Source organism: Gymnoscopelus microlampas, assembly GCF_963454915.1.
Source record: "Gymnoscopelus microlampas genome assembly, chromosome: 9".
Lineage (NCBI taxonomy): Eukaryota > Metazoa > Chordata > Actinopteri > Myctophiformes > Myctophidae > Gymnoscopelus > Gymnoscopelus microlampas.
The window spans coordinates 53,596,352-53,616,424 of NC_139946.1; the positions used below are offsets into that span (position 1 = coordinate 53,596,352).

The 20,073-nt window shown below is 38.8% G+C and overlaps 1 protein-coding gene across 1 annotated transcript; it reads left to right on the forward strand.

Annotated features, from left to right (window-relative positions):
• Positions 1-11,490: 11,490 nt before the first annotated feature.
• On the forward strand, positions 11,491-19,018 carry LOC311052143 (chymotrypsin A-like; the record flags this gene model as incomplete). Its single annotated transcript, XM_084066962.1, has 7 exons — positions 11,491-11,542; positions 12,646-12,749; positions 14,895-14,974; positions 15,884-15,962; positions 16,433-16,613; positions 17,524-17,657; positions 18,857-19,018. 7 exons carry the CDS (start codon positions 11,491-11,493, stop codon positions 19,016-19,018), a joined length of 792 nt encoding a protein of 263 aa, XP_083923088.1.
• Positions 19,019-20,073: the final 1,055 nt, after the last annotated feature.

A 20,073-nucleotide genomic window follows, 5' to 3' on the forward strand; every position in this document is an offset into this window, starting at 1 on the left:
TATATTCATTTCATATCAAAATCGTAGTGTTTCTGCAATTATGTGAGGGCCCACTTTGTGATAACCTGCACGGCCCGCCCAGTGAACCCCGGACTATAGGTTGGAAACCGCTGGTACGAGGAGACCTTTTAAAAAAAAAATAAGAATTAGTAATATTGTTGCACTTTGAACAGTTTTCACAGTAGTGATGGTATTATGGGTGTAAAGACGAGCCTCAGATCTCTGGTTACATTGCATTGAGATGCTGGAGGGTTATTATATTATAATGTTTCAGAAATGTCTATTTTAGAATGCTTTATTTTGTATTTTTTAAAGTGTTACAGTTTTCAAAAAGCCGTTATTTCTAAGTAGTCAAGACACACGACTATTAACAGTTTTCTAAATTTGTATCTGCCATGATGTGTCTGATGGGGCACGTTTATCTTTTGTATTTATTCTGTTTTTTTTTTTGTTTGTTTTTTAACTGATATTCATATTGTATAATAATGTTAAGTGGTGATGCTGAGCTTGTCTTCAACAAGGTGAACCATGGCTGTTTTTAAGAAGCGGAGACACAGGGTAACCATGAGATTACCTGAGCAGAACTTTTTATTTTTTTTACATTAAAAGAAAGACGATACCTCATGTGTAAAAAAAAAAAAAACTGCTGTTGACCTTGTGTTTTTTTAACAGTCGTGTATTTTTATTATGCTATATCGTTGCTGGGCAGACACCTTGTATCTTCATATTCCAACTTTTTTGTGTTTTGTTTTTGTAAATCAATGCCTGCCTTCGTCCCACAAAAGTAGCGGGAAAAAAGCTGAATTACTAGCTCACAACGCATCGCAATGTGACGTGTTGAGAGCTTGTAGATCGGCTATTTTCGCTTTTTTTTTAATTGAAAGTGGTCAAGTCTGTCTCTGAGTTTTATAAATATTTAACCAATGAAAAGTATTAACGAGAACTTGTGACTAAATAAGGTTTTGAACATACAAGGTTTCACCCAACAGCAACGATATCAAGATGAGGTTCATCCACCCTTTGTTGTCTGTGTCTGTTGAAGGGAATGAATAAAGGAGGAATGGAACAATGGGAGGAACTATCGATTACATACAATTTAAACATTTAGCAGTGGTGTAAAGCAACTAAAGTACATGTAAGTACTGTACTTAAGTACTTTTTTAAAGGTATTTTTTCTGCTAAACTGCATCTCGGAGGCAAATATAGTACTTTTACTCCACTGCAATTATTTGAAAACTTTAGTAACTAGTTACTTTGTTGATTTCGATTGTTATTGCAAAACATACATTAACCACTTCAACCCTATATACATTTCGTCAGCTTGTAGATCGGCTATTTTCTATAAGATTCATTTATACATTAGAAAACTTGTGAAATGGGACATTCTGCATAATGAGTACTTTCTTCTTTTGGTACTTTAAGTACATTTTGATACCAATACTTTTGAATTCCAGACTGTGAAGAATGTGAATACTTTTTCCACCACCACATTTAGCAGACTGACTGACCATTGCAAAGTCAGAATAAGCAAAGTAAACATATTATGTTTACTCAGCTTAGAGTAAACATCTGCTTATTCCGATTTTGTTTGACTATATTATAGTGAACAAATATTACTATATTATAGTAAATACGCTATAGTCAACAAACAAGGTAAATAGTCATAATAGAGTGCCTCTCAGAAACTAGGGTAACACCTTAGCATTTGTTTTATTAGGTTTTCAGGCTGGCATGAAGAGGTGCTGAATATTTCTTCCATCAATCCTCATCTTATATATTCTATATTCAACTGGTGTTTGATATGACTGTTATTTAGAATATTTGTACAGAACAGAATGCAGCGCAGTGCAGGACTCTTCTGTGGGATATACCAGCAGGGATAAAGTTGACCCTGTTTGTTTCCCCAGTTCTCAAGTGGGCCTTAAAGGAACAACTATCCATAATTTGTTGTCTTTGCACCAGAGACAGTTAAGGACATTTTGTTTTACTACTGCACCAGTGGTCAAGGGAAAATGTTACATATAGCAAGGGAGGACTCACACAGAATGAAAACAATCTAGACTACTTTTTAAATGTTTCTATTTGAGACCTTGTAAGGTCTCAAATAGAACTTTTAAAATCCAGACTTTTTTTCTGTGTTAGTCCTCTCTTGCTGCATATCCCATGTATTTCTTCATCCTTTATTTACCCCCTAAATCTTGGGCACATTAATCTGATGAGAAATAAACAAACTTGATAAAAATGGGGGGAAAGTTAAAAAATTAATTAAAAGAAATTGACATTAATGAGTAAGCCCTTTGGACGAGAAATGCAAAGTTTCTGAGAAGTGTACAAAACAACCAAATGGACCCTTCCGGGTCCATTTGGTTGTTTTGTACACTTCTCAGATTTACAGTGTCCTACAGCCAGATGACACAGGAGGGGGGGGGGGTGGAGGGGCGGGCCTGCATTCCACACCAGGGAGGAATTCCATCCAGTCAGAGCATGTAGTCATTTCATCATGGGAACCAGCACACAGCACACAGGATTCTTTTACTGCTTCTCAAATGTTTTCATTTCAAGGACGCCCGGTTCGGTTCGGTATGTGTAATAGGGCATTGTTTCCCAAACACTGGGTCGGGGCCCATTTGTGGGCCGCGAACAGATTTTTATGGGTCGCCAGTAAATGTCCCTTTCCCTTAGTTTCCTTCATACACATTTCTTTGTATTTCAAAAGATTATTATATTTTTTTTTAAACAATTTTACAATTTTTCATATTAAAAGATAATGATTTTTTCCCCCCAAAATTTCATAACAAAAAAAAAAATTTAAATATACAAACTTGAAAGAAGTAGCCGATCTACAAGCTCACAACACGTCACATTGCGATGCGTTGTGAGCTTGTAGATAATTTCACTAGTTTTCTCTTTTGGGTCTCCAGCTAAAAAGGTTTGGGATTATAGGGCTGAGTGGTTGTTACAGATCTGTAAGGGTCCATTTGGTCCCTATCAATCATTTAGCTGGGGACCCCTGGAACCCCCTCAAGGACCCCTGGGGGCCTCCAGACCCCACTTTTTTTTGGAGAACCACTGGATTTAACTTTATCCCACAAGTCCCAATCGCATTTGAATTAGTGGTGGACCAGCATTAAAAGTTTAACCCTGTTTTATACTGAAGCTATTAGAAAAGGCTCGGCATACTGTGGGAGGTTACAGAGAGGTAGAGGTATTAATGATGTGTTTGGCCGCAGACCCCCATCTGAAAATAATTTGTGCCAGGGACCCCCATACAAGATTTGTGCTGTTAAAATGTTTCAAAACAATATTACAAATTGTTCAAATTTGTTCAAGATCTTTTGAAAATAGCCAATGTCTATAGGGTTTAAGTGGTTAAACTGAATTTGATGCTACATTAACTCATTTTGCAGGGGACCCCCTGGAACACCGTGAAGGACCAGTGGCTAATTTGATTTGACTTTGTTGAATGACAGTGTTGTGATAAAAATGACATTGTCATCTGTCATTCTTGTTGTACAAATTATCCAGTGGTGTAAAGTAACTAAGTAGCCATATTATACTCAAATACTGCACTTAAGCACATTTTTTAGGTATTTGTATTTTACTTGAGCTTTTCCAATGTTTCGTACTTTCTACTCCACTACATCTCAGAGGCAAATATTGTACATTTACTCCACTACAATTTGAAAACTTTAGTTACTAGTTACTTAGATATGGATTATTATTACAAACCACACATTAACCACTTCAGCCCTAAATACATTTCGGCCATTTGAAAATAGCAGATCTACAAGCTCACAATGCGTCGACGCATTGTGAGCTTGTAGATCTACTATTTTCAAAAGATTTGTATACATTTTAGAAAACTTGTGAAATGGGACATTCTGCGTACTTTCTACTTTTGGTACTTTAAGTACATTTTGATACCAATACTTTTGTAGTTTAAGTACATTTAGAGTATTTCTACATTGCAGTATTGATACTTTTACTTAAGTAAAAACATGTGAGTACTTTTTCCACCACTGCCCACTGGTCAGATTAAAAAACATCAACTCATGTTTTGTAGGATGTAAAAAACAAACAAACAAACAAACAAACAAACAAAAAACTGAACAAAACTGCAGTTAATTATCGTTGTTACGTCCTAACAAAATTGAGAAAGACAAATATTAAACTTATTATATTTCACACATTAAAGAAAAACCTGTTGTCTCAATACTACTGTAAGACTAACGTGAAGTAGGCCTACAGCGCCATCTTGTGGCCTCTTTGTAGCTTGAAAGTTGAAATGTCTCAGGTCTCTGAAAGCCAGGTCAACAGATCATTTAAAATACTACAGTAGATATTCAAATTAAGTGGAAAAACAGAACTTATATGTTGTAATTCGCCATTCTCATATCACTGAATATCCTTTATAAATGTTGAAAAAGGTGTTTGAACAGCTCAATCTGCCCTTCCTCAAACACTCAATAATCCAAAGTTGAGCAGTTTTGAGAGCAAATAGTCCAACTTGGTGAATTAACCTGAACTCCCTATAGACAAGGAATACTTAAATACAAGGATACTTATATCACCGACATATATATAACTTCACCTCTTACAATAGAGTGGCTCTAAAACATTGGCAATACAGCTGGTTTTGAATTCTAGACATTTACAATGTTCATTTACAAGCCAATATTGTACCAAGTGCCAATATTTTAATGCAATAATTCCACAAGTTAAAGGTAGGGTAAGTGATTTATAGCTGTATATTCTGATATTAATCATTGCTATAGAGTGTTTGTTCAGTAACAGGAAGTCTCCATGTCTCTCCAGCTCTTTATTAAACAGAAAATGTATTTTCAGGTCGAGATACCAATTTTATCCATGCAATCAGGATAGAGAATACAGGATACAGATTAAACAAGTGAAAGTGGAAGTGATGACACAAAGAAATGAGCAGACACAATTGGAACTGGAACACTATACAAATTAAGCTGACAAATGGGTACTCTCTCCTGATTGGCTGAAATGTTGTCACCTACCTGAACATGTATTTTCTGTTCATTAAAGAGCTGTAGAGACATGGAGATTCCTGTTACTGAACAAACACTCTATAGCAATGATTACTATCAGAATATAGTGCTTTAACCTTTTAACAAAAAAACTTTTTGTTTTAATCAAAAAATATCACTTACCCTACCTTTAATCATCCAGAGTTAATGCACACAGTTTGACTTCCCTAGTATTTATATAATAGCACAATTGTGAATAACAATAAACAAAATGGAAAAAGAAATGCATTAAAAAAATAAAGAATCTTCACAATAGAATAGACACAACCTACCACTTTGAAGAACAACAGGTATGTCATCCCCTTAGTAACTGCCCCAGAAGGAGAGACAGTGATTTCAGTTATAAATATGAATAGGTTTTGTTTATGTAAAGTTCATGTACACACTGAGTTAAAAATATTAATTTCATTATGAATAAATAGTTCTAAAAGTTACAGTAAATATATTTAAAAAGGTCTATATTACAAGGGTTTAAGGTACAAATGCTGTGCCCATTGCTTAGAGCAGGGGTCTTCAACGTTTTCAGCCCAAGGACCCCCTAGCTGAGAGAGATGAGGCAGGGACCCCCTCTATATTGTATAAAATGTGTTTACTTGGTCTGCTCTTTTTTCCCTCTACACCTATACCTCTTTGCCAAAAATAGCAGATCTACAAGCTCACAACGCCTCGCAGCGCGAGGCGTTGTGAGCTTGTAGATCTGCTATTTTTGGCTAAAGTTCTCCTCAGAAAAGGGATGCTAGGGTTCAAGTGGTTAAGGGAAGAAAAAAATCATATCACACAAAGATTTGGCGGACCCCCTATAGTAACTCTGAGGACCCCCTAGGGGTCCCGGATCCCCTGTTGAAGACCCCTGGCTTAGAGGGTTTGTGGTAATTGGGCACAGAGTCACATGATCAGAGTGAAGCTGTCAATTGAAGTCAGAAGCCATAATTGGATGCACCTGTGTGTGGACTGAATAATCAAGAGAACTCTGCTTCACAATGACTGTGGACTCAATAACTGAACAAGTGTATGTGTATCTCTTTTTATAGTTTTCACGGTGTCTCGTATGGTGTTTACTGTTGGAGTTTGGAGAGTTATGGAAATAAATCCCAGAAAAGATGTATCTGTATGATGCGTGGACATTTGTTGAACCTGTGGCAGCTACAGGTATGTCATCCCCTTAAAGACAACCGTCCAAGTCTCTTAAAGGACTACTTCACCCATTTTCAACCTTCATATAATTGGTCCTCACTAATGCTCATGATAAAGTGGAAGCTTTGTAATCCATGTTACACCCCCCCCCCCCCCCCTTTGAATTCCACTTGCCCTAACAAAACCAAAACCCAAATCTAACATGAGTCATGTAAAACCTTGCAATTACATGTCACCAAACATTCTTTTTTTGGACACCATTCTACACCAGAGTGAGAGAGAAAAATGTTATCGCCAGGTTAATATTCCTATTACCTGCCAATTAGACTCAGTGACACTTTAAAAGTTGGCCTCAATGATGTTTTTTGTATTAAAAGACCAACAACTGGAAGACAAAATCAACATAACCACCATTAAATATGAAACAAAGAATATCTTAATGTCATCACCTAAAACTGTATCTGCATTGTTGTTTCACGTAGTAGCCCTTTACATGCTATCTCTACCGGAATATGTAAAGCCACATAATTCTCATCAGTGTGGCTGAGATACATTACACTGGCCCTGTAGAAGCCCATTGTACTCACACTAGTGTTGATTTTGACAGCAAATTTTGATGTAGTTTTAGTGATAGTCTTTTGAATACAATTCCATTTAGTTTTAGTCATATTTTAGTCATCTGAAATGTTTTAGTTTTTGTCTAGTTTCAGTCGACAAAATATCATAAGATTATAGTTGACTAAATCTACAGTTGATTTAGTCGACTAAAATGTGTTTTGGCGGTGCCTTGATGGCGTCGTAATGGCTGATTTTACTGGCTGAAAATGGTGCCAGTAAACGTGTCGTGCTGCGACGCGTTGTGAGCTTGTAGATCTGCTATTTTCAGCATGCACACCCTATCGCAACCAAACATAAAATGACTTGTCTTTTAGTTCTACTGGATCTCTTCTCCACTAGTCTCTCTCTAACATTTTAGTCTAGTTTTTATTTGTTGATGAAATTGTCAATATATTTAGTCTTAGTTTTAGTCATCAGAGCTTAGTTTTTATTTAGTTTTTATCTAGTTTTTATTTAGTTTTTATTTAGTTTTTATGTAGTTTTCGTCAGTGATTAAAGGTATTCGACCAACATTTTTCGTCATAGTTTTAGTCTACGAAATCACACTGCCTCGTACTGTATACTTTTACAAGCCAGATGTCCATCACTGAGAATCTAGATACAAATGTTACCACATCTGCTATTTCAACTGCCTCATTCCATTGCAGTGTCTTCTAACCAATCACCCTATTGAATGTAAATATATACTGTATCTTATATCAGGTATATTTGAAATATCTGACCTGTGTCCCTTGTTCTTTATTATTCTCTCTATTATTCCTCCCTTTCCCCAAAACTATAAATGATGGGAGCTTGTATGAAATATTATTTCTCCCTCTTTTTTATGCCTGTTAAAGTGATGTGAAAATGAAGTTGAAGTTGACAGGAGAGATGATCAGACCCTCCTCATAATCCACAAACACTCCAACTGTCTGGACCTTCTCTCTTACAATGAGAGCGACAGAATGGCTAGCATCAGCCCTGTACTTATTTCCATCATTCAACCCTAAAGTCCAGTAACCGTTTTTGGGACTCGTTTACGATTCCTCTCTTCTTCCTGTTGATGGACTCTCTGGCCACTCCTAAACTCCAAGTCTTCTCTTTTTAACCTGAACCTCATAGTAAAACCTACCTGAGAAGCTTTTCTTTCCTAAGACACCGCCATATATATAGAGAATCTCTCTGCACTGTCTGGGAGATTTGTGTCTACGTTTCCGTAACTCACTTGTTTTCCATCCGCAGACCGGACGAGGGAGGGAACGTGTTGTATCGGGGTCCAGAGTTACATCTAGTGTTGATTTTGACAGCTAATTTTGATTCAGTTTTAGTCATAGTCTTTTGTATCAAATTCCATTTAGTTTAGTCATATTTTAGTCATCTGAAATGTTTTGCTGTTAGTCTAGTTTTAGTCGACTAAATATAATATTATATTCGACTAAATCTACAGTTGATTTAGTCGACTAAAATCTATGTTGGCGGTGCCTTGGCCCTTGATGGCGTCGTAATGGCTGATTTAACACTTGGTTGCATGCTGAAAATAGCCGATCTACAAGCTCACAACGCGTCGCAGTGCGACGCGTTGTGAGCTTGTAGATCTGCTATTTTCAGAGTGCAACACCTGAGTGCAACCAAACATAAAATTACTTGTCTTTTAGTTCTACTGGATCTCTTCTCCACTAGTCCCTCACTAACATTTTAGTCTAGTTTTTATTTAGTTTTCGTCAATGAAAAAAGGTAGTCGACCAACATTTTTCGTCATAGTTTTAGTCGACGAAATCAACACTAGTTACATCCACCGCATATTGCTGGATCCTCCACAGCTCAGTCAGGGTCACACATCTTCTCCGTCTCTTCAAAGTGTATCCAGCTGGGCCGCGGCTGTCTTCACTGTCTCCACACACTGATCGACACTGACCTTTGTCCAGTCCTTGACGGGTGGAGGGGTGATGATGGATGTGAATTTCTGGAGGAGGCGGAGGTGGTCTTCGCTGTGTGAGAGCTGCTTCAGCTCAGAGCTTTTCTTCTTTAACTCGGTGATCTCTCGTTCCAGCTCTTTATTGAAGCCTTCAGCCTGTTTCGCTGTTGTTTTATGCTTTTCAACACAGTTCGCCAGAGCGGTGAAGACCTGCACGGATGTGTCTCTCTTGAGTTTTCTACTGAGTTCCACTGAGTGTTTGACCTCCTGTATCTTCAGTTGTCTCTCCTGGATCATCTGTTGAACCTTGGCCTCGGTCCTTCCCAGCTCAGCCTTCTTTACCTCATATTCTTCCTTCAGAGATACAATCTGATGTAACCTGTGGTCTGACTCTGTGCAGATCTGACACACACACACGTGGTCAGTCTTACAGAACAGCTCCAGAGGTCTGTCATGTTTCTTACACAGAATGTCTTCCATGTGCTTTACAGGGTCGATTAGTTTGTGTCGTTTCAACCCCGGGACTCTGTGATGAGGCTCCAGGTGAGTCTCACAGTAGGAGGTCAGACACACCAGGCAGGACTTGAAGGCCTTGAGTTTGCCCTTAATACAGACGTCACAGGAGACTTGGTTTGGCTCAGCACACGCCCCCAGGACCGGGGTGGCTGGTTGAAGCCAAAGTTGACGCTTGAAGGACACAAGTGTGCGTGCTCTGTGGGCCCACCTCCGGAAGAGAGGGTGTACTCCCCGGGGAGTATGGCGGGTGTAAGTGGCGTAAGGGTGTGCAAGTTGTGTTGGGCGGAAGATTTCTATGTCCTCTCCGGTTCCTACGGAGCTCAGAGGTTCTGCAGGTTGCTCCTGTGACTTCCTGAACTTCCCGAACATGATCTCTGACATCAAAATATTGACGAATACGTTCGCTTTCAAGTCAAGTCACCTTTATTTGTATAGATGTGTTTGTATAGACGTGAGTGCCACCAGGGGGACAGTAAGAAAATCATGACTTGTCATATTGGTGTCTTGTTATCAAAGTACTTGGATGCCAGTCTATGATGTCAGATATCTATGACATCAGTACTATGACGTCACACATCTCCATATTTGGGCAAGCACAGAGGACAGAATTCCTGGAATTTATAGATATATAGATGGAAAAAGAAAGATAATAAGAATGTATTTATTATGATCTTCATGGCCATGAATCTGTGTCTTTCCTAGTCTCGCGTTACCAGACTGTTGCCTCCCACAATTTACAAATGTTTCCGGCATACAGTCTGGGACTCGGAAGCTCTGATAATGTGTAAGGGGAAAGCGGATGCCCCTCCCCTACCCACTTCCGTTTTAGCATTGTGCAGTGGCGCAAAGGAGTCCGACTGGAATCAACGAATCTCATAAACATCGTTTATGTCTACTAGTGTCTTCTTTCACAGTTTTTTCGGCGTTAATTCCATGATACCTTTCTCAGTTTTCTGTGATAAACAATCCTCGCACAAATAACACAAATCTACCACTCCTATGACTATGCTTCCGCCTCGGTTCTGTTTCCACTGGGACTACAGGTCCGCGGGCACCGCGTCGTGATTGGTCGAATGTCTTTCCGGTCTGAACAACTTCCGTTAAACAGCTTTCGGGAAGTGGAGTTCCAGACTCTATATAGCATTCAGAGATTGTGGAATAGTTGTCTGGTGACGCGAGACTATGTCTTTCCTAATTGTAAGCCTAACTCCCCAAATATAAATATAATATATATATTTACCATAAAAAGCCACCTTCAAAAGGTGTCTTATCATTCATGCATAGCATCATATCGTATGCTGTCGGGCAGAAACCTCTTATCTCCACTTTTTGTTAAATCAATGCTGTACGTGATCATACTACAGCGTAGTATGATCACGTAGAAGCAAATCTGTGTTTCGAGTAGATCTGCTACTTTTGATGCTTTTGAATTTTTCAATCCAGAAAAGTAACAGTTGACATAATGAGGTTTCCACCCGACAGAGACCATATGCTAGCTATGGTTTCCTCTTGCACTTTCTAAGCAAAATGTTGGAGTCAAGCTTGTAGATCTGCTATTTTCAAATAGCCTATATATATGATGCAAAAAGGGGACAAAAGGGGAAGGGGTTCAAAAGATCATCTTCATTGTCTTTTTCTATCTAGGGCTTTCTTGGGAGGTTTTCCTCACCTTAAAAAATACTACTTACTTCATACATACATTAAATTGCAATTTAATGGCTTCAAAATACAATGTCATTGCTTTGTAGCATGTTGTATTTATATGTAAATACATGTAATTCTCACGCAACAGTGATGGTCAGGGTTTGTGCAATCGGCAGGATCAACTAAGGACACGCATGCAAGCAGTGGTGAAAAGTAACTAAATACATTTACTCAAGTACTGTACTTAAGCACAGTTTTGTGAGCTTGTAGATCTGCTACTTTAAAACATTTTAATGCTTTTACTTTTTGGTACTTAATGTACATTTTGATACCAATTTTGTACTTTTACTCAGGTCAATTTTGAATTCCGGGACTTTAACTTGTACCAGAGTAGCCTACTTCTACATTGCAGTATTGATACTTTTACTTGAAGTAAGACGTTTGAGTACTTTTCCCACCACTGCGTGCAAGCTGTGCAAACTCCCACCAAGAAGATAAGATAGAATGTTCCAGTATAAAAGACCCAGCAGTCAAGCCTGCTAGAGTCAAGCTGCAACCAACCAACCAACCAACCAACCAACCAACCAACCAACCAACCAACCAACCAACCAACCAACCAACCAACCAACCATGGCCTTCCTGTGGATCCTCTCCTGTCTTGCCTTTGTTGGCGCTGCCTATGGTGAGTATTACTGCTGGAACTCAAACGCAGGGACCTTGGACACAGACTATTATAACGTTTTTAGTTTTGTTTTTTTGGAAAGCGTCTTTGAGTATTTATAAAAGCGCCATACAAATTGTATGAATGTATTGTTATGATTATTACTATGAATTACACCAGTCTGGGTTACATCAAATATCACTGTTAACACCTTGTAGTTAACATAAGTATAATTAAATGCATTTTAAATTGAATAAAAATGTTACTTTTCAGGATTCCAATTCAAAAATAGAAAAAAAGAATTCAGGATTCCAATTCAAAAATAGCAAATCTACAAGCTCAAAACGCGTTGCGTAGATCAGCTATTTTTGCTACTTTTGTGTGACATAGAATGGTGAAAGTTAAAATACGGAGATAAGAGGAGTCTGCCCAACAGTGTATGCAATGTGGCCCTCTGGAGTGAGTGTGGAAATATAGTAACTAATAACTATTTGTAACTTAACATTTGGTGATTTTTCCCCCCATATTTTATTCTATACTATATATATATATATATATATGGCACTGGTTCACAAACCTTTTAGCTCGAGACCCAAAAGAGAAATTTGATGTCTCCCCGGGACTCCAAACTATAGTGAAAATAGCTGATCTACAAGCTCACAACACGTTGCATCTGCTATTTTCACTACTTCTTAAAAGTATTTTTTTTTCTTTTATCTTTTAAACGTTTAAATTCGTTTTTAACTCACTGACATTTTAAAAAATGTGGGATTTTTTTGAAAATCTTTTGAAATACTAATAATTAAAAACAAAATGTAGCAAACAAGAAATGATTCACTCGCGACGCATACAAATGAGTCCACAAAACACATAACGGGTCCCGACAGACCCACTGTTTGGGAAACAGTGCTACTGTATATAGAGTACGGTATATTGTAAGATCATTAATTTTTCAGCACAAAATTTTACTACAAATAATAAAATTGTATATTTGTATTATATCAAAAAATATACACCCCTCATTGGTTAGTATTTGGGACCTACAGGCCGCACGAATCCTTACGGGCCACTATCTGAGATTCCCAGGCTAGCAACCATCCCCCCCATGTGTGTGTCTCCACCAGGCTGTGGATCTCCTGCCATCACTCCAGTAGTCTCTGGATATTCTCGTATCGTCAACGGTGAGGAGGCTGTTCCCCACTCCTGGCCCTGGCAGATCTCTATGCAGGTACATATACACACAGCACCAAGCTACCTCAGTGAAGTTATACATATACACACAGCACCAAGCTACCTCAGTGAAGTTATACATATACACACAGCACCAAGCTACCTCAGTGAAGTTATACATATACACACAGCACCAAGCTACCTCAGTGAAGTTATACATATACACACAGCACCAAGCTACCTCAGTGAAGTTATACATATACACACAGCACCAAGCTACCTCAGTGAAGTTATATACACACAGCACCAAGCTACCTCAGTGACGTTATACATATACACACAGCACCAAGCTACCTCAGTGAAGTTATATACACACAGCACCAAGCTACCTCAGTGACGTTATACATATACACACAGCACCAAGCTACCTCAGTGAAGTTATATACACACAGCACCAAGCTACCTCAGTGACGTTATACATATACACACAGCACCAAGCTACCTCAGTGAAGTTATATACACACAGCACCAAGCTACCTCAGTGAAGTTATATACACACAGCACCAAGCTACCTCAGTGAAGTTATATACACACAGCACCAAGCTACCTCAGTGAAGATATATACACACAGCACCAAGCTACCTCAGTGAAGTTATATACACACAGCACCAAGCTACCTCAGTGAAGTTAGCACCCCATATGATGAACACATGAATACAAATGCTGTCATTTTTTTAGTGCTGGATTTGTGCTGCATTGTGCCGTACATTTTAGAATTTGTGCTGGTTACATTTTTTATGGTTTTGAGCTTTGCTGAGCCCAGCACCCCCCATTTTTTGTCTCCAAATCGACCAAAAATGGTCTCATTCTTTAGTGCTCATTGTGCTCTAATTTGTGCCGTTGAAATCAACAATTGTGCTATTTGTTTTTTTTTTTTTTAATCTATTTATATGGTTTTGACCTTTGAGCCCAGCACCCAGTGGCTTCTCCAGGAATTACATTTAGGGCAGGCGAGATTTTTTTTGCAAAGCTCAAAACCATATAAATGTTGAAATAAAATATATCACAATTGTTGATTTCAACGCCACAAATTAGAGCACAATGAGCACTAAAGAATATCTACAACACCTGTCTACTCTCTCACCATATCTCCCCTTTATTATCCACGATTCTGTCTGTCTACCACGTGTTTATTTTAGTCAATTATAGAGTGGCCAGTGCATTTATTCCATGTAGCATCTTTTTTATTTTACAACAACACACAATAGAACATTGGAGTGTTTGTTATATGTGAGTGAGTGAGTGAGTGAATGAATGAATATTTTATTTCTGTGTCAGGACAATCGCTCCACCCATCCTACGTGGGATTATTGCAGACACATCAATTTAAAAAAAAAAACATTCCTATTACCCAACCATTAACTCATAATACAACCTGATTATTAACAAGAGTTTGTATATACATTCATACAGGCCTGCACATAGAATATATAGAAATAAAAATAAATGAAAGCTCCATCTATATTGTAAGTCACCCTTCTCCTCCTATCCCACGCATTATAAACGTATCCGTAACTGTTTCTATAAAGATATTCTGAAAATGCAAAAATATGATACAAAATATATTAAATTAAACACTTGTGGGTGGGAGTGGATGGATGAAAGGAAAAGGGATACAGTACAGTATTGCATGTTTTTGCTGTCATAATAGCTGAATTACTGTGGCACTCTACAGCATTGGTTCTCAAACTTTTTCCTGTCAAGGACCCCCAAATTGACACTTATTAGCTGCGGACCCCCATTTGAAAAGATATGCCAGGGACCCCCATAAGAGAAGATCTTTACGGCTCTAGCAGTGATTTTCAACCATTTTAATTTCAAGGACCCCCAGTTTGACATGCATTAGGGCTACGGACCCCCATTTCATGCCATTTCTATCTCTGGGCCCCCAATTTGTATTGTAAAATCAATGTTAATCTAACTCAGAGAGTGTACAAATGGAACCAAATGGGGTCCATTTGGTTCCATTTGTTCACTCTCAGAGTTACAGACCCATAAGGGTCCATTTGGTTCCTATCCATCATTTAGCTGGGGACCCCCTGGAACTCCTTCAAGTACCCCTGGGGGTCCCCGGACCCCACTTTGAGAACCAACACTCTACAGTACAGTATGTAAATCCTATACTAATACAATCTGAATTCAGGATAACACAGGCTTCCACTCCTGTGGCGGATCCCTGATCAACGAGAACTGGGTGGTGACCGCTGCCCACTGCACTGTCAGGTACAGTAGTCCAGGGATAATACTGACAGCAACATTTTTGATTTAGTTTTAGTTTTTTTGAATACAATTCCATTTAGTTTTAGTACATTTTTCAAGTGATCTGAAAATGTTTTAGTCAACTAAATCTACAGTTGATTCAGTGGACTAAAAAGCCTGTTGGCTAGGCCTTGATGGTGTCGTAATGCCTGATACTTCAGACCAGCCAAACTGCCAAAAATAGTTCGACACCAAGGTCAAGGTCAAGTTTGTTAATATGTCCCGAACTGGGCAATTTATGTTACAGCAGATAATACAAACTCTTAAGTAAACATACATAAACAAGAGCATACACATAGACATGGTCACAAGATTCAGATACACCATCCTCCCACCCACCTCCATAATTGTGGACAGCAGACCACGACCATATTGCACCATAGGAAACAAAAGAAGGAAAAAAACTCATCAGCTCATCATTACCATCCTCCCAGATGGGGATGGGCCTGTCAACCGTCTAGATTTAGTTAACTAAATATCAAATGTATGTGTATGTATAGTTTTAGTCGACAAAATTAATACTGCTGCAGTTCATACATGTTCTCAGAACCCATGCAATAGGGTAGCAATCATTTCTAAAAGTGAGACCTATTGGGCAAGAAGAGTATTGTATTTTTTTTATCATTATATAAATGTTGCAAAATAAACCAATTTAAAAGCAAAAAGGACAAACATTCCACTTTTGGGAGAGACTCTCTGCGGTGTGTCCATTGAGGCTCATAAAAGGCTCACCAAATCATAGTCTGTACTGCTGACAAATAATTATGTTCATTGTGACTGCTGAAAAGAAGACTGAGAAGATTATTAGGTATTGGCTATTTAATTTATTAATAAGCACCGACCATTATTTAATTTGAAACCTTTTTTTTTCAGAACTAACACCGTTATCGTAGTGGGCGAGCACGACCGCAACTCCAACGCAGAGGATATCCAGAAAATCAAATGGTCAACGGTACGGTATAGGTGTTTTGTTTTCTATAAGACCTGAGGCCGTAAAATCTAAAATGACACAGATGCTTTCCTGGTTTTAATGGGATAAGACATGCATAGGACACAACGTTATTTTATTACATCTATTATCAGGATATTGATTGGTTGACTGAATATTTTATTAGGCAAAAATGTAAAACAGCACAAGTACAGTTAAATCACTTTGACTAAAAGGTACGTCCAAAAATGTCCTTGCGGTCTTGTTTCCATTGAGGTTCTTGTATTCAATTCATAAACACATAAAATAAAATAAAATAAAAAAATAAATATACTGTGGCTTCAGTCTTATACACTCCTCTCCATTTTGCTGCTCATGATATATTGGACCTTTTTCCGGACAATTTTCACAGATTGGAAAATATTGTTGAAGCCGTGCATTTACTCAACAATGAACAGCTAAAGTTGACTGTTGTGTAACCTTTTCTCTGATAGTACTTCAAGCACCCCCGCTATGGCTCCAACGGCCACAGCTACGACATCCAGCTGATCAAGCTGTCCCGCCCCGCCACCATTGGCATGCGCGTGTCCCCCGTGTGCATGGCTGAGAGCCGCGACAACTTCGCCGGTGGCATGATGTGTGTGACCTCTGGATGGGGCCTGACCGACCCCTTTGGTGAGGGAACAGCCATGAAGCAAAGCTTTGTGTTACAAATATTCACTAAGGTTCAATAGTTTTGAAAAAGCTTGTATATCTGCTATTTTTTAATAGCCAAAGTATAAAATATGGTTAAAGTGGTTAAAATGATTGGGATGCCATATTAACTAGTTTTGCCCTGTACCCCCCCCCCCCCCCCCCCCCCCCCCCTTCACTATATCAAAACATTTTTGGGTCATTTTATCTTTGTGAGCCCCCCCGGACAATTTTTAAGTTGCTTGATTGAGTAATTAGATATTTCCTGTACAAACCCATTGCAACTTCAAACTTCATTCTAACCATTTTTGATGAATTGAAAACACCCGTTCTTGGTTCTGGTGACTGATATTGTCCTTCTAATACGTGAGGAGACCTTTTTTTTTCTTTTTTTTTTGAAAATGTAAAAAACAAATACAATAAAAAAATTATAAAATAAATGAAAAAAGTAATGAAAAAAACACGGCCCCTCACATATTTGGAGGGCAGTATGAGTCATCAGAATCACGGACAGGTGTTTTCGATGAATCTATCATGGTTAAAATGGAGCTTGAAGTTACAATGGGTTTGTATAGTCAGGGGGCGTGTCTGATAAAATGAATATCAAATATCTAAATACTGAATCAAGCAACTTAAAAACTGTGTAGGGGGCTCACAAAAGCCTGAGTAGACGATAAAATGACCACATTAAAAAAAAGTGAAATATCTCTTTAATTTTGGTTATAATACCTCATAGTCACAGTGGAGAATGACGTGGTGGAGGCCTTGGTGCGGTCTCTCCTTTTCCCACAGCAGAAAACATCTCACTGTACAGCCAAATGGTACACAGAGACCCAACAGACGTTCTATCCAATCAAACCTAACCTTTGGATCCTGTGTGTTATTTCTCCAGCCTATGATACCCCTGCCCTGCTCCAGCAGGCTGCCCTCCCCCTCCTCACCAACGAGCAGTGCAAGAAATGGTGGGGTAACAAGATCACCGACCAGATGATCTGTGCCGGAGCCTCCGGAGCCTCTTCCTGCATGGTGAGTGGTGTTGATTTCGTCAACTAAAACTATGACGAAAAATGTTGGTCGACTACCTTTTTACACTGACGAAAACTACATAAAAACTAAGCTATGATGACTAAAACTAAGACTAAATATATTGACAATTTCGTCAACGAATAAAAACTAGACTAAAATGTTAGAGGGACTAGTGGAGAAGAGATCCAGTAGAACTAAAAGACAAGTCATTTTATGTTTGGTTACGCTCGGGTGTTGCGCTCTGAAAATAGCAGATCTACAAGCTCACAACGCGTCGCGCTGCGACGCGTTGTGAGCTTGTAGATCTGCTATTTTCAGCATGCAAACGAGTGTAAAATCAGCCATTACGACACCATCAAAGCACCGCCAACATACATTATAGTCGACTAAATCAACTGTAGATTTAGTCGACTATAATCTTATGATATTAAAAACTAAAACATTTCAGATGACAAAAATATGACTAAAACTAAATGGAATTTTATTCAAAAGACTCTGACTAAAACTGCATCAAATGTTGCTGTCCAAATCAACACTGATGGTGAGTGGTGGTGACACAGAGTCAGACAAAAACATCAAGATGACATTTTGACATAAACCACATAATAATCCCACGTGATGCGTAAGCCTGCGAGCTATAGTTCAGGCAGATACACTGGAGAAAATTTTGCCCATTTTCAAAATATTTGCCATTTTCTTATAATATTTGACAATTTGGCCAATATTTGTTTGTTGATTACTTTTTATGCAGTAGTGGTCTTTTTGTTTGTTTGTTGAGGTATTACAAGTACTTTACAATTGTCACTTTACTGTCACCTGGGGACCCCCCAAAAATCATGTGGGGACCCACAGGTTGAGAACCACTGCCGTGTCAAGCAGCTGACCAAATTGGCGGTCTACTGAACCTCACCTGATTCATTGTACTTCCTCTTGCTGTCAGTGCAGCCACTGATGTTGTACAGTATGTGCTTTGTTTGCTCCCACCACCACCCCAGCACCACCTTCCTTCCCTAATGGGGGGGTTGTTATAGATGTACATCTCCCTGCTCTTAAACGGTTGTCTGCTAATGCGCTGAGCAGGGAGTAATGTACGGCAGAGCCTGAACGCCAAGATCAAATATGATAGTCACGCTTGTATTTATTTATTATTGGTCTCAATCTATTGGTGAGTTATCTGACTGAACTGCTTGTTGTTTCAGGGTGACTCTGGTGGTCCCCTGGTCTGTGAGAAGGACGGCGCCTGGACCCTGGTTGGAGTCGTGTCCTGGGGCAGTGGATACTGCAGCACCAACTCGCCCGGCGTGTACGCCCGCGTCACCGAGCTGCGTGCCTGGGTGGACCAGGTCGTCGCCGCCAACTAAAACCCTGTCAGCGTTAATGTCACTCTAGGTGGCATATCGTTGCTGTTCGGGGCAGAAAACCCTCTTATCTCCATATTCTAACTTTTTGATTTTTTTTCATAAATGAACGCCCTAATTGATCATACTACAGCATGACACAAAAGCATCAAAAGTAGCAGATCTACAAGCTCAAAACGTGGCGCGAAGCGACGCGTTTTGAACTTGTAGATCTGCTACTTTTGATGCTTTTGAATTTGAATCCTGAAAAGTAACAGTTTTGGACATATAAGGTTTCCACCCGACAGAGACGATATTCACAATCAATAAAACTACAACCAATTGAAACGTGTTGCCTGGGTGTATTTGTCCAATTGTGCTGTTACAAGTGATAACATGCATAATCGCTTATTGCTCGAATGAATAACTCTTGGATTTGTGGTTGATTCGTGGTTCCCGATAAGTCTTCTTACGGTGTATCTGTGAAAAGCATGCGTACACAGGAGTTTAATGTGCATAACAGCAGAATCAACTTAAATCAAATAAAATCGAAATAAACATTTATATACATTTATGAAATCTACATTGAACAGAGCAAAGGTAAACGTCATAACACCATGGTAATGGATGTATAACAAATACAGCAAGGAGGAATGGATATATAAATATCAGTATTCAAACGTCCCACCCTGAAAAAAGGTGATTTCAGGTCCAGTGGAGAAATTGACATCTCTGTGTGTCTTTTGAAGGCCTCTCAGTGTTTTTTTCTTCTTAAAATCAATTAAGCCAAAGTTGATCAATTAAACCTTAAAAAGTCTTATCAATCAACCGGTCAATATTGATGGGCTATATAGGCTTTTGACCACTTAACTCGGTGCCGTGTTATGAACTTCTATATCTGCTATTTTTGAATAGCCAAAGTATAAAATAATGGTTTAAGTGGTTACACGGATGCATTCCGATTTTTTCAACACCAATATCTTCACCAATAGCAGTAGATCTATTTTTGATGAATGTTAGCCTATGTTTTCTGATTGTTTGCCAATTATGACATGCCCAGAATAGGGATGCTAGGGTTC